Source organism: Pungitius pungitius, chromosome 5 (genome assembly GCF_949316345.1).
Source record: "Pungitius pungitius chromosome 5, fPunPun2.1, whole genome shotgun sequence".
Taxonomy (NCBI): Eukaryota; Metazoa; Chordata; class Actinopteri; order Perciformes; family Gasterosteidae; genus Pungitius; species Pungitius pungitius.
In genome coordinates, this window is record NC_084904.1 from 21789907 (window position 1) to 21803908 (window position 14002).

Below are 14002 nucleotides of genomic sequence, written 5' to 3' on the forward strand. Positions count from 1 at the left end.
ATAGGTTCCACGGCTCAGTGGGGAAGACGTGGCTTCCAGCTCACATGCAGGTACCGACCCCTCCCTGAACGGAATATACAAAACATCCTCCTGGTGACGTCGCTTTGTTCATTTCCACATCACAAAGCCTTTGAGTCAACAGGACTCGTGTCTCCATTGTCCCGCCGTCGGTCCCCGGGGGGGAGAGGGGGGGGAGTCCGTTAACGCCGAGTCACTGTCCCCCCTATTCGTTCCGAGTGGGACAAAGAGGTCACGGACTGAGATCCGCAGTTATTCATTCATTCATGCATTCATTCATTCATTCATTCATCGTGACGCGTTGTTGTTGTTACGCGCGGTGGAATGTGAGGGATGACGTAATCCCGGCAATAAGAACGAGATATCAAGGACTTGAAATGTGCTGTTTTGTGGTTTTATTACCCTTATTATTAATAATAAGTTTAAGGTTGGAACTGGGATGTTTTGAACCGTATCGTTCATGTTCTAGTGAGACGTGGCGCTGTGCATTGTGGGAAAGGTTCGTTTGTTGTGCGCAGGACGCCGCTGACACGGTGCTATTTCTCGTCAGGTGATTGTTGTGAAAACATTTGTAGTCACCAGAAGGACTGTAACAACCTGCAGCTCACATTGATCCCCTGTTAAACTGCTATTTTATTATCACTCACATCATATAATACAATACTCGTGCTATTAATTCCAGTTTGTCTCCAGTAGACTTAATACTTCTTTTGGATTGTGAAATAGACGCGCGTGTTATTTTAGCCGTGACCAACCTGTCAATCTCAATACTTTGTGTTTTTACAACATAAATATAAAGGATGTGGCCTTTTAAATTATTTATTTAGCAAATTAAAAAACAGGAGAGAAACATTTACGATAGACATCCATCATTCTATATTCATCCATAAAAAGGAAAAGGACCCCGTTAATAAGGCGTCGCGGTGAAGAATCAGACACTTTGGGATCATTGTCTCGCGCAGACCTTTAATATTTACTTTAATGAAGGTACAGTAACAACATTAGATTCCAGTTTTTACTCTTTCTCACGCAAACGAGCTCGTTGCTAAGGAAAAAGTAACTATCAACAGCCCCCCCCCCTCTTTTTCTGCTCGAATAACTGATCGCGATCTGATTGGTCGGCCGCGGTGCGGAAGCGGCCAATCAGAGGCCGCGGAGCGCAGCCTGAAGCGGCTCTTAGCGCGCCGCGGTGCTTCAGCAGCGGCACTCTGTCCCTGCGCGGTGGGAGACGCTCAATTAGCCGCTAATTAGGAAGCTTGTGGCGGACTCCGAGGGTGATTCATCACGGTGCTTAACGGTCGGCGGCGGAGGGAGGAAGGAAAAAAAAAAAAAGAGAAAGAAAGAAAGAAAACCTGGAGAAGAAAGCCGCGGGACCGAGGTGTGGAGGTAACGAGGGGACCTCTCAGTGTGGACGGGGACAGACACTTTGTGGGACGGAGGGACTCTTTATACCAAAAGGACCGAAGTGAGCAGCGGACTCCTGTCAAGAGTCCTAATTATGGATATTTATTTTAGGCTTCCAATCATGTTATTTTCATCTGGATTTAAGGCTACTTGTTGCTAACGTATATGAAATAAAATAAAAGCTAAAAGTAACTACGTTGTCACCTGTCTCTACTGAGCCTTTAGACTTTAGAGAGTTTATAGCAGGAAATATTTCTGTGATTAAGGAATATTTTTATCCAAACCAAGTTTTTGCAGATTAATTTAAAAAAAAAAGACCACTACCTTCCTGATCATCATGGATGATACATGGAATTAAAGTTGAACTTTTTAAAATCTTTCTTAACCTTTTTAACCTAATTTAAGCCTAGATTAGAATATAAGGTTGCGCCTTTAAGGAAAAGTGTAATTATTCAACTGAATTAAACGACGGATTTGACCAATCTGACAATACCTGCAGACTGATTCTACCGCGTGTTCTTTCAGACATAAACGGGGTGTCGGGAGGACTCGGGCAGACATGTCGGAAAGCGCCGGCTGCGAGTTTGAAATCGACGTGGAGAGCCTGGAGACGGAGGGCGACGACGCGCTCACCGGCCGCGCGGCCCCCTCCGCCTCCGCCGCCGCCGCCTCCGAGGACGACGGGGACGGCGGCCCGGCGGCCGAGGACAAGCCGGGCCCCGGCGGCCCGTGTCCGGGGGACCAGAGGAAGCTGAGCCGCACGCCCAAGTGCGCCCGCTGCCGCAACCACGGCGTGGTGTCCTGCCTGAAGGGACACAAGCGCTTCTGCCGCTGGAGGGACTGCCAGTGCGCCAACTGCCTGCTGGTGGTGGAGCGGCAGCGGGTGATGGCGGCGCAGGTGGCCCTGAGGAGGCAGCAGGCCACGGAGGTTAGAGGCCCCGGAGTGCGTGCGTGCGTGCGTGTGTGCGTGCGTGCGTGCGTGTGCACACAAGCCGTTGTGTGAATGTGGTTGATTTGCGTTAAAAAAAAAAAAAAGAAAAGCTGCAGCGCTACTTGGAGAAGTTGTGACGCATTCAAGGGCTTTTATTTGTATTATTATTTACAACATAGACCCCGCAGTGAAACGTATATGGTGTAGGTTTACATAGAGGCCCGGTGGTTATTCCGGATACTAATGATACCGCAAATAATCCCATCCGGGGACTTTGAGTGCTTTATTCCCTCACACCTCTGCGGCTGTCAGGAGTCAGGAGCCTGTTCTGCTTTATTGACTTTGCTGATCCGAAGGCTCAGTCCCTGCTCCCCTCGGCCGTAGGGGGGGGGAAATCCACGTTAAGCTATGTGTAAAACTACAGTAAATCAGATTGAAGTCAGACATGCAGCATCGTCCGATATCACAACATAAATTACATATACTAAAAATACCGTAAAGTCGCTGAAAATGTGACTTCATGAAGATAATGTGCTTCATAAATGACCCGTTTGTCTCCATATTCCAGTCTTTTATTTATATTTATCTGAGCCGCAACTCGACATCATTTGTGAATACCATGCGACGTGTTTTTCACTGTCACACGTCGTATTTCAGTAAAAACAACACAATTCATTTGTCAAAGTCAAGTTTGAAGTGAGCTTATAAAACGCAGTTCAGTTTTTCCAACCGAAGCACGTTTGGTCTTAAACTGTGTGTTTTGACTGTCGGTGACATTCAAATATCTGAGAATGGCTGAGGTCAAAATAATGAATTACGTCAGCTGTGGTATTTTAAAGATGAAACCAGATGGATGTTCGTGAGTGTGTGTGTGTGTGTGTGAAATCTTATTGTACAACTTTCATCACACAGACTTGTGAACACATCGCAGTTTAAATGAAAGAAGCAGGCGTGGGTTGTAAAACTCTTTTTTGAGAAGTTTCCCTTCACGCGCTAAAGTGTTGCGTAACCGATCGAGCTCCAACTCTTTTACGTTTTTTTGGGGGGGGGGGGGGGGGGCAGCCACACGATCCACATTCAGTAGGTCGTTGTCACAAGCTGGACCTGAAGTCGTCTCCTCCTTTGCTCCTTTCTCCAGGATAAGAAGGGCGTCTCGGGGAAGCCCATCGCGGCGGAGAGGAGGACGATCTACCAGCGCCACATTCGACCGTCCACCATGCTCGCCAAGAGCATCCTGGAAGGTAAACCACAGACACCTTTTTATTTACTCTGCTTCTTCTCTTTGGATCCTTCTCCCACTCACGAAATGAGATGAGGTGACACCTGCGAGCGGTAAACAAACCACGTGACGTAAACTCACCCGATGATCATCTCCGGTCAGAGTGGTTTAAACGGTGCTTCTTCTGTCGACAGGGTACCGCCCGGTGCAGTCCGATCCGTTCCTCGCGGCCAACGCGTCCCTCCCCCCGCCGCTGAGCGACCGCATGAGGAAGAGGAGGGCCTTCGCCGACAAGGAGCTGGAGACCATCATGCTGGAGCGGGAGTACAAGGAGCGAGAGCTGCTGGAGACCGGCCAGGCGGCGTCGCTGCTCTTCCCCGGCGCCGTGACCCACCACCACCACCACCGCCGCGCCGCCGCCGCCGAGTACAACTACAAGACGTCCTACTCGCCGGCGGCCCCCGCCGAGCCTCAGCCCAAAGAGCTGTGCGGCTTCCTGGGGCCCAACTGCCTGGACCTGTCCATGCCGTACCCGGCCGGCCCGGCCAACGTGGAGCTCATCTCCTCCAACGTCAGCGTGGCCACCACCTACCGCCACTACCCGCTGCAGCCGGCGCGCGGCAGCGGCGGCGGCTTCATGATGTGGCCCCGCGGGGCGGCCCACCTGGGCGACGCCCTGCTCTACCAGCAGTGCCTGTTCAACGCCGCGGCGGGGCCCGGCGCCAAGCCGGCGTGGGAGCAGAAGGAGAGCCAGCAGCTGGAGCCGGAGGACGAGCCGGAAGGGTCACGGGCGGCTCAGCTCCCGCCGCCGCCGTCGCCGGACCCTCAGCGGGCGGACGCCAAGGCCCCCGGCGCGGCCCGGCAGCGCTCGGCCTTCTCCCCGCCCAACAGGAGCTTCGGACAGTCCTTCCCCGGCAGCTGTCACTCACAGAACTCGGGCCAGCTGCCGAGCAAGCCGAGCAAGGACGGCGCCAAGCTGTCCGTGAAGCTCAACTCGTTTCACTCCCTCTTCCAGCACTCGCTGGGGGAGAAGGCCGGCGGCGGCGCCGGCGGCGGCGCCGGCGGCGGCGGGGGCGGCGGGCTGGAGCTCCGGGGCCCGTACTGCAGGGAGCTCCTGGAGGAGGCCGCCCGGAAGTTCAGGGAGGGCTCGGCCAGGGACATTCAGGCGGCCAAGATCGCCGACAGGTACGGCAAAGACTTTCCGTCCAAGCCCGCGGGGAGCAAGATGGCGTCCGGCGAGGCGCTGTCCTTCTCCGTGGAGGCCATTCTGAAGAGGCCCGCGCCCGCCATGAGCCGAGCGTTCCATTGATTTCCATTAAGAGTCTTTTCTTGCACTATAAACGTCAGGTTGGTCTCGCGTCTCGCGTTGTGGTTTTTGGGGTCAAACATAATCTTAAACACACCGGCACTGCAATAGAAAATAGAAGATTTGTTCTTCCCATGTAATATTTATGTACAGTATATTATATTTTCCACCTGCATGTATTAATAACTTTATTCTGAGTATTTAAACATTATCCCAACGTTTTCCTCATGTCAATAAACTTTAAAAGACTGAACTCTTTCCATAAAAGGTCTTGTATTTCATTTTAGGACGTGTTTAACCGTGAACAGGTTTTTGTTTAGGTCAGAAGTTACTCTGCACACGGGAATAAATCAATGCAGACTTTTACATTCACAACACTTCAAACCAAACTCAGGATCGCAGACTAATAAAATGCAGATTTAGAATAGCAGAGAAAATTGAAGCAGTTTCAGGATCTTTTTTTTTTTTTTTTTGAAAATTGCCATTAAAAAAATGAAATGTATTTATATATTAATATAAAACGTTATGATTATGATATACATATAATAATATAATAATTATGACACATTTTGTAATGCAATGTAACATGCACCCAACCAGTAACAAATATTAACTTTGCAAAGTGTGCATTGTTTGTCCAAATATTATCAATTTGATAAATCCATGAATAACAGCAACAACAGATTCTGGCATTCTTTGGAAAAAGTAGATTTAATTTGAGAAAATACTAAAATGTGTGATGTTGATGTATTTTTGGTGGCACACATAAGTGACTTTTTTAAATTTTGGTTTTGGGGCTCATTTATATGTGTCTATATGTTGAAAAATTCAAATTTCTATGAAAATAAAGACATTTAAAATATATATCAAACAATCAAATTAAAGCAGCAGCGAAACAAACCACCTTTTTTACATAAATTCAGTAAAAGGACACACATCTGTGATCTCACTGACAACCATTAAATGATTATGTTTTTTATGACATTGTGTATTTGCATAAACCAAATCGCACAAATAAAAAGGACGAGTGGAGGCGCACTAACTGTGTTCTGCACCGTGTGTGAGCAGCTTCCTCTCCTCCAACACGAGACCCTCGTCCCTTTCCACGTGTGTGCGTGCGTGTGTGTGTGTGTGTGAGTGAGACGTGGGCTTCACATGATCTGCAGAACGTTGATCCTTCAGTGACGAACAAGTCGAGTTTTTATAAAACATAAAACAAGGAGCCACGGAGCTCCTCTTTCGGGCAGAGAGGGGCCTCCAATTGGATTTGGGCTGATGACATTTTGTGTCATTTTAAGCTTGGCGTCACATTTTCTTTCCTCATTTATCAGTGTGTCTGCGTGTGTGTGTCTGTGTGTGTGTGTGTGGTGCTTTTTTGTTGCTCCTTTATCTCATCGTCCTCCATCTGGATCTGCTGTTTGGTTCCTTCTGACTTTGAGGTCTGGAGCTTTAGTTTCTCTCTTTATCTTTTATCTCCGCAGTGGGATACGTGTGTGTGTCTGTGTGTGTGTGTGTGTGTGTGTGTGTGTGTGTAGGTGCGTGGGACAGCAGTTGGCTGCTGAGCAGAAGGTGACCGTGTTTGTCTGCACTAACCGTCACTGATAAGAATCTGCTGAAGTCCTCACAAGGTCTCATTCCCAAAGTGTGAGATTTAACATGTCAGCAGGTCAACAACAACACACACGCCCACAATAATCCCCTTATGAACGGATGTAGTACACATAGCAACACACACACACACACACACACACAGGCCCAACAAGTACAACAAGCCCACCACAAAAACTATATTCTATGATTTGAATAGATTACTCTGTATCTCATGTGTCACAGTTTTATTACATCAAATACTTTATCATCTTTCTACATGAACACACACATCTTATGCTTAATTATAACAACTGTAACTGTAATTGTAATTTCAATATTAATTGCTCTTGTCAAGCTTTTTTCTACTGACTTTTTAAAATAAATTTTATTGTATTGTATTATTTCATGTAAGTATTTATCCAGCTATATTGCATTTATATCTTTATACATAAAGATATTATATTATTCTAATTTGATCTTAACACTATTATTATAAAGTCTTCATTTGAAGCCACTGATTTTCTAAATTAAATATTCCCTATTCAAGCTTTCTTAATTTGTTGTTGTCACTGACTGCAAAACATAAAAAATATTAAGAAATACATTTATAAAATGAAAATTAGGAACCCAAAGGGAGGAAAAGTGTGAACATTCCAACAATAAAAGTTGCTTAAGTTGCTTCTATGTACCATTTCAGGTTTATTCTATGACACAAAGAATGTGTTTTAGCATTAGCATATTAGCATCGTTAGCACAAAGCAAAGCTTTAATCTAATCAGTTCATCAGCACCAATCGGACTGGACAACAGGTCAAAGGTGATGGTCCATGGCTCCACTGCAGCAGCTCCATTCTTCTCATTCCGCTGCCGTGCCACCGACACACACACACACACACACACACACACACACACACACACACACACACACACACACACACACACACACACACACCTAGGATGAACCCTTCTCCAGGTGTTGAATCAAGCCATCCGTTCCACCGTCGTCACGCCAGTAACTCCCAGCACCATCCGATACGCCGCGATCCTGTTTGCACATTAAGAATCTATTAAGCACCTCGGACTCAAACACACACACACACACACACACACACACACACGGCCTCAGAAAAGGTCCCACGGTGGGATATTTTGACTCGAGGAGTAAATGGTGTATTTTGCATCGGCGCTCGGCGGGCGTGAAGGAAACGCTGGAGGAGCTCTGTCCACCAGCAGCGACCCCCCCCCCCTTACTCCAGACCCCCCCCACCCCCCAGGGCCTTGTAATCCAATAAGAAATGTGTAGCTGCCACTTAATTACCATGTTGTCAAGGCTGACAGGCCCGGAGGGGGGACTGGGGGGGCGATAGGGGCGAGACGACTGGAGGTCTCTGGGAGTCTCCTGAGAACAAAGTTAAACACGTTAGTGTACACACACACACACACACACACACACACTGTGTTGGCTCTCGTTGTTTGACGTGAGCCGTCATGATGTTCTTTGTAGCACATGTTAGCTCAACGCACAACGCACAGAAGGTGGGGGCCTGTTTTTACTTTTTGGTGTTCAGACATGTGGTGAAATGTTTTGAGCGTTGAGTCGGTTTTCCCACACTGTTGCCCCCCCCCCCCCCCCCCCCCAAATTATTCCAACATCACGTTCACAGCACCTCTAGTGTTGATCTGTGGCTGTAACTCTTGTGATTTAATCATTCTAATGACTTCAAATAATAACTTTTTTTTCCCTTTTTGCTCCTTAAAGACGTTTTTGTATCTCAACCTCCGATCTGCTGCGTTAACACAAACAAGGTGGCCCTCGTGCACCTGTGCTCTGGTCTCAGTGAACCACAGTGGGGGGTTCTGTGTGTGTGTGTGTGGGGGGGGGGGCAGGAAGAGACTTCTGCAACACAAACTGACACCTTGTAGCGCTGGAGAAGACGAATGAAGCAGCAGCTCGGGGCTCAAAGTAAACGCTGAACTTTCCCCTCGGGTCCATAAAACAATCAGTGCCCCCCCCTCCCCTCCTTACAGCAGAGGTCACGTCCCGTCTGTTCACTGCGTCGTGCTTTGCTGGAGGACTAAATGTCCTGATTTGCAGGTGGAGGCTCCTCCGAGGTGCGGCCCCCCCGTCTTCCCAGGGCTCCTTTTTTGAAACATTGGCCCAGCGATGGGGGAGAAAAACGCAAATTCAGCCACTTCCAGTCCAGACGGTCGCCACATTTGCAAGTCGATGCAAATCTTTTGTAAATCCATTTGAGCGGCCGGGGTTTGAGACGGCGAACCTCCAGGAGAAGACGAGGAAGAAGGAGAACAAGAACAAGAAGAAGAAGAAGAAGAAGAAGGAAAGAGCCCCTTTTCACTCTCGTGTTTTTTGCGGTCCGCAGCTGTTCGAGCCTCGTTTTCCCGCCGCCGCTCCCCCCCCACAAAAGTCCGAGACGAACGTCTTTTGGTTTCACCTCTCACGCGGACCTCCGGCGTCTTGTCCACCTGCCCAGGTTGTCTGCAGCAGATTTGCCAGTCTAAACACGCATGTAAATGCTATGGAAAAGCGCTTCGTGTTGCATCGTCACCCAAAGAAAATACGGGGAGAGTCTGCAGCGAACTGTCGCACACGCTCATCACTGGTGTTGTTTCTGGGTTGTTGTCTCTGTCGAGTTGGTTCTCTGTATGAGTGGCGGACTGGAGGAAACATTCGGTGCAGCTGTGACCCCCCCCCCCCCCCCCCCCCGCAGAGAGAAGTGGCTCACGCTAACAGCACGATTGCTAACATTTAAAAGCTGTGATTTGCATGAGGCCTCGGATGCAAACGTCCGTGCAGCGTCGCAGCGGGCGAGCACACGGACAGCGCTCCCCGCCGCGGGACGGGACGAGTGCAAGAGACGATGGACGGACCTTTGGAGCCCTCTTTGGTTATTTTGAGGAAATGAGGAAAGTAATGAGACAGGAAATGGCTTTATCTCGAGATAATGACTTCCATTCAAAGTGTCAGCAGATTCAAAGGTTTCTCTGACCTTAAATCTCACTTCAGCATGCAGTTTGGAGCCAGTCATGTATATGTATGTATATTTGTATACATGTACACATGTACATATTTATACACACAAACACGGATTAACTAGAAATCATGCAGGTGTTTCCAGCTGTTGCTTTAATGATAGGATGGATGAGATGGACTATTGTGTGTACAGATGCAACAAAAAGTCTATTGTTTTTGACAATCTGAGGCTCCAGTCGATTCAAGATCACGTGCCAGCCGGATTCTTCTTCTTCTTCTTCTTCTTCTTCTTCTTCTTCTTCTTCTCCTCCTTCTCCTTCTCCTCCTCCGGCCTTGCTGGCGCGCTGCTGTGTACCTCAGGACCTGGAGGTCAATTCAAAGTTCAATTCAAGAAAAACTGGCCCTACTAGGAATCCAAAAAGCCCTAAACTTAACAAATACAGGTATTATTTAGCTCCATTTGGTTGTGCACACACGGTCAGTGCTTGACTTGTCCTTGACTTCCATGTCCTTGACTCTGTTGTTGCACCTGTATAGGCTGGAAAACCATTCATTGCTCTTATTTTTGCAGAAACACCTGCAGGTGACCCCCCCCCCCCCCCACACACAGGGACTTTGCACCTTGGCCCCAAAGAGCCCTCATCATTCTAATACCCTCCCCCCCCTAAGCCCTTTAACCTTGAAGCTGGTCCGATTAAACCTGTTGCCACTGTGACACTTTGTCCCTGTTGGGTCAACACGGGCTGCGCTATTCTCGCTGTTTTCACGTCAACACGTTTTGTCTGCCGTACAACACAGTGCGAAGAAACTGGTTTCCATTTCTCACCCCCCCCCGTCGGCTCTTTTATGATGAATTAGTCGCGTTGCTGTGTGTGTGGACATCTGACATCTGTGATCTGAGACATAAACACAGTCTGAATGTGTTTAAATATCTTTGTCTCTGCAAGTGTTTCTCTCGCATTAAAGGTGCGTCTCTGTCTCTGTCCTCTGAAACAGGGGGGGCTTTGTGTGTCCAGGGTTAGGGTGAGGTAGGGTGGGTCAGGGTGAGGGTCAGGGTGAGGGTTAGCATCCCAGCGCGTCCACACACCGAAGGTCCAACAGGAAACACGAAACCTGCAGAAGAAGAGCAGAACCCTGCGTACACTCGACTCCACCTTTGCATTTTAAAAACCGGACTCTCCTTTATTCTTTCTTCTGCAACATGAAAGTGTTTTATGGGGAACCTGCGTGACGCCGGAGGGAGGACCCCCCCCCCCCCCCCACGCCCCCCCGGAGCAGACACACTTGACTCACCCAATACATCACCTGAAAGTCTATCTATGGGGAGAGATGGGGGAGCTGCCTTTGATCGGGGCGATTGCAGAGTCAGGGCCTTCGGTTTCAGGGTGGGGGGGTTGTAAGGGGGGGGGGGGGGGGGGGGGGGCGTACATTACAAACCACATGTGTCACGTGTTAGTCAGAGTCGGGCCAGACGAGGTAGCAATGGACCTTCTGGAGGGGAAGTGTTCCATGACTGTTCTATAAGAAATTAGGTGTTAAGGCTCTTTGGCTTCATCGCTTGAATTAAAGAACGGAATCATGGAGGCTGAGGACCGACGTCCAAAACATTCCTGAAGCCAGTCGGCGTCTTCACACTGAACTGCCCGTTTCACCCAAAAGCGCAGCGTGACAGGAAGGTTTCATTTGATATTTCGCTTCTTAAGGGAAAACAGATGAGCGAAAACACCTGATAAAAGACTCGCAGTGTCGAGTATTAACACTGAAACCGGACCTGCGGGTCCCTGCGGGGCGTCTGGCGGGAGGTTTGATGTGGATCCGCCGCAGGGATCACCATCGGGAACCGACGAGGCATAAAAATATTCTCACCTTGCGACACCCAGGTCTCGTTTTTTTAGGTGCAAACGAAGGAGATCTATACGTCTAACAACATTATTTTTCCCGAAAAAACGTCAAGTTGATGTCCCTAAAAAAAACATGGCAGGTGAACGTTTGGGTAAACCGTTCCACCTGCGGCAAATTCACCCCCCCCGAGGGCGTCTCCGTGGGACGGCAGGAGGTCTTCCAACATGTGGGCCTCAGCTGCTTCCCTCGCGGAGCGAAACCAATGAAAGGCGAGATTTACGCCGCCGCCGCCGCACAAAGGAGAAGAAGAAGAGAGAGAGAGTGAGAGAGAGAGAGAGAGAGAGAGACCTCTGAGCCACAAAGGCCCCGCGGCGGCTACCGCTGCGAAGCGCCTTCGATGACGCGACGGCGCTAAGGACCCCCCAAAAAACGTCCTCAACTTCTCAGCTTCTCAGGGCGAATTGGCCCCTCGGAGGGAGAGCGAGCTGGAAGAAGGCCGACGACGCGTCGATGACCCTCGCAGACGAAAGGTCCTCCAGGTTCTACTGGTACAGAAATATGAAACCACTCGAAGTTAGTTCCAGGTACACGGAGCATAAGGACTGAAGTCCTGGATGGGGTTTTATAATGGAGCAAAAGTTCAGAATCCGTCTCTTTGAATGACAGCAGCAGCTCATTTTTTTCTCTACTTCTACTCTCTCTTCTTCCCCCCCCCCCCTCCACTCCCCCCCCCCAACCTTCTTGGCTGGTTTCAGTATTGCTGTTAATATCATATTAATACGTCCATGACGGAGGCGGCTCCTGTTGCAGCAGTGATTGCTGTAAAAAAAAAAAAAAGCTCCACAACGAAACCGGGCTTCAACGCAGAGAATTATAAAGATTTTAACTGCTCGTATTACTCGAGTTCTCAAATGATTCCTTATCTTTAGTCCACCTGTTGCATTTCATTGAAACGCCCCGTGCGCCTCGTGCCACACCAGACTGGAAATGTTTAATATAATTCGGCTCCACGAGGACCGGGAGGAGGCCCGGAGGAGGCCCGGAGGAGGCCCGGAGGAGGCCCGGAGGAGGCCCGGAGGAGGCCCGGAGGTCTGATTTCCAATTCCTCCGCCAGCGGCACCTCCTCGGCCCCCGAGACCACAGGTGAGCCGAGTCCCGCCCCCCCCGGCCCGCGACAGCTGCAGGGTCTCACGTGGGAACGCCGCAGATGAAAAATCGGGAATAATCCGATCTCGGGGCCCGCCGGTGCATTAAAGAGTCCCGACGCGGGACCCCAGAGATTTGCCCGGATCAGGAGCCAGCGGTAATGGTTTTGATGTCACGTGGGTTTCTGATTAACGATCCGCGAGCGAACGTGTGTAAACAAGAGCGGCGTTAAGTGCCAAAGGCTAAATGTAAAAACACGGAAGCACTGGTCCTGCAGGAGAACTGAGGTGCCGGGACAGTTTTCACTCCATCACATTCATCTGCTTAGCAGTGTGTGATTCATGATACAAAATACACAAGTGATGTAATGTACTTAAAAGTTCCTGTGATTATGGGAGTTGATCCAATACCACGAGACGCGAGACGTCCACTTTGGGAGTTGCAGCTCTTTTCAGCACATTTTCATGCTCCTACTTTTCTATTTAAAGGTCAGATTTCGGCGGCCTTACGGGCAACAGCCGACCAGCATTTGGTTTGTCCCTTCTGGGCCACTGTAGAAACACGAGAACTCATTTTAAGGCAATAAAAACAATAATAATAATAATATAGTAAGTCCTCCACGCTGCACCTTTTTAAGGTAAAATTCGTCCCTTTACGTCCGAGTACTTCCTCTTCCCCCCCCGAGCCGCGTCGTCCTCAGCGATTTGATGTGAAACCCAGACGGCATGTGTGGACCCCCCCACCCCCCCCACCCCGCCCTCATCCTGACATCCCTGAAACACACGTGTTGGAGCGGCCTGGTCGGACTCTACGGGGCGATGGCAGCACACGTGTAAGCAGATCTCGCTGCATTTGAAGTTTTAAAAGCTTCTGCCTTCAGAGATTTAGTGTCAAGACGAAGGAACCCTTATGAATTGGAATCAATTTTTCAAAGGGAAACAGTAAAATCCCCGTTTTCCCTCCCCCTCTCTCGACGACGCCATCATTACCGCCGAGTGAGCTTCACCTTCGCCTCGGGTTTAGAGTGGAGGTTTTTTTAATGGCCCGGTCCACGTTGCATGGGGGGGGTACGTCGTGGTATTGTTTGGCTGGGGAGGGAATAATGGTGACGCGAGCGGCATCCCGTTGGCTCCTCACCGGGCCCCGTGGTGACGCCCATCGCTCGGCTTTATGGTTCCTGCTGCTCATCGTCGAGAAGACGTCTCACATGAAAGCTCATTTTGGTTTAAACGTGCTTCAGTCTCAGTCCCCCCCCCCGCCCCCACCCCACGTGAAACGAGGCAGACGATGAGCTCCCGCTTCCCTGTGAAGTGCGTCAGCGAGAGGACTCGAGGGTGGTCTCCGGCAGGGCCCGGGTCCTTGTAAAGACGAGGACCTCCGGCCTCTTCTGGGTCCGGTTCCCCCGCCCCCCCCCCCCGCCCGCCCTGGGGGCCCAGCTGGAGCTCTCGTTGCCTCCCAGAGGGTTGAAATGAACCGTCTTCGCCGTTGCCTGGAACCTTTCGCCCCCGCGGCGTCTCGCAGGTGGAAGCGAGGCTCGACCTTCAGGGCTCATGGG

General features: G+C 49.9%; 1 protein-coding gene across 2 annotated transcripts; it reads left to right on the forward strand.

Annotated features, from left to right (window-relative positions):
• The first annotated feature begins 1239 nt into the window (after window positions 1-1239).
• On the forward strand, window positions 1240-5249 carry dmrt2a (doublesex and mab-3 related transcription factor 2a). Of its 2 annotated transcripts, none has more exons than XM_037482294.2 (4): window positions 1240-1483; window positions 1948-2350; window positions 3492-3594; window positions 3767-5249. In XM_037482294.2, exons 2-4 carry the CDS (start codon window positions 1982-1984, stop codon window positions 4879-4881), a joined length of 1587 nt encoding a protein of 528 aa, XP_037338191.2. In that variant the 5' UTR covers window positions 1240-1483; window positions 1948-1981; the 3' UTR covers window positions 4882-5249. The 2 variants fall into 2 exon arrangements, with proteins under 2 accessions (XP_037338191.2, XP_037338192.2); XM_037482295.2 differs by having other exon boundaries at window positions 1240-1404.
• The last annotated feature ends 8753 nt before the right edge of the window (window positions 5250-14002 follow it).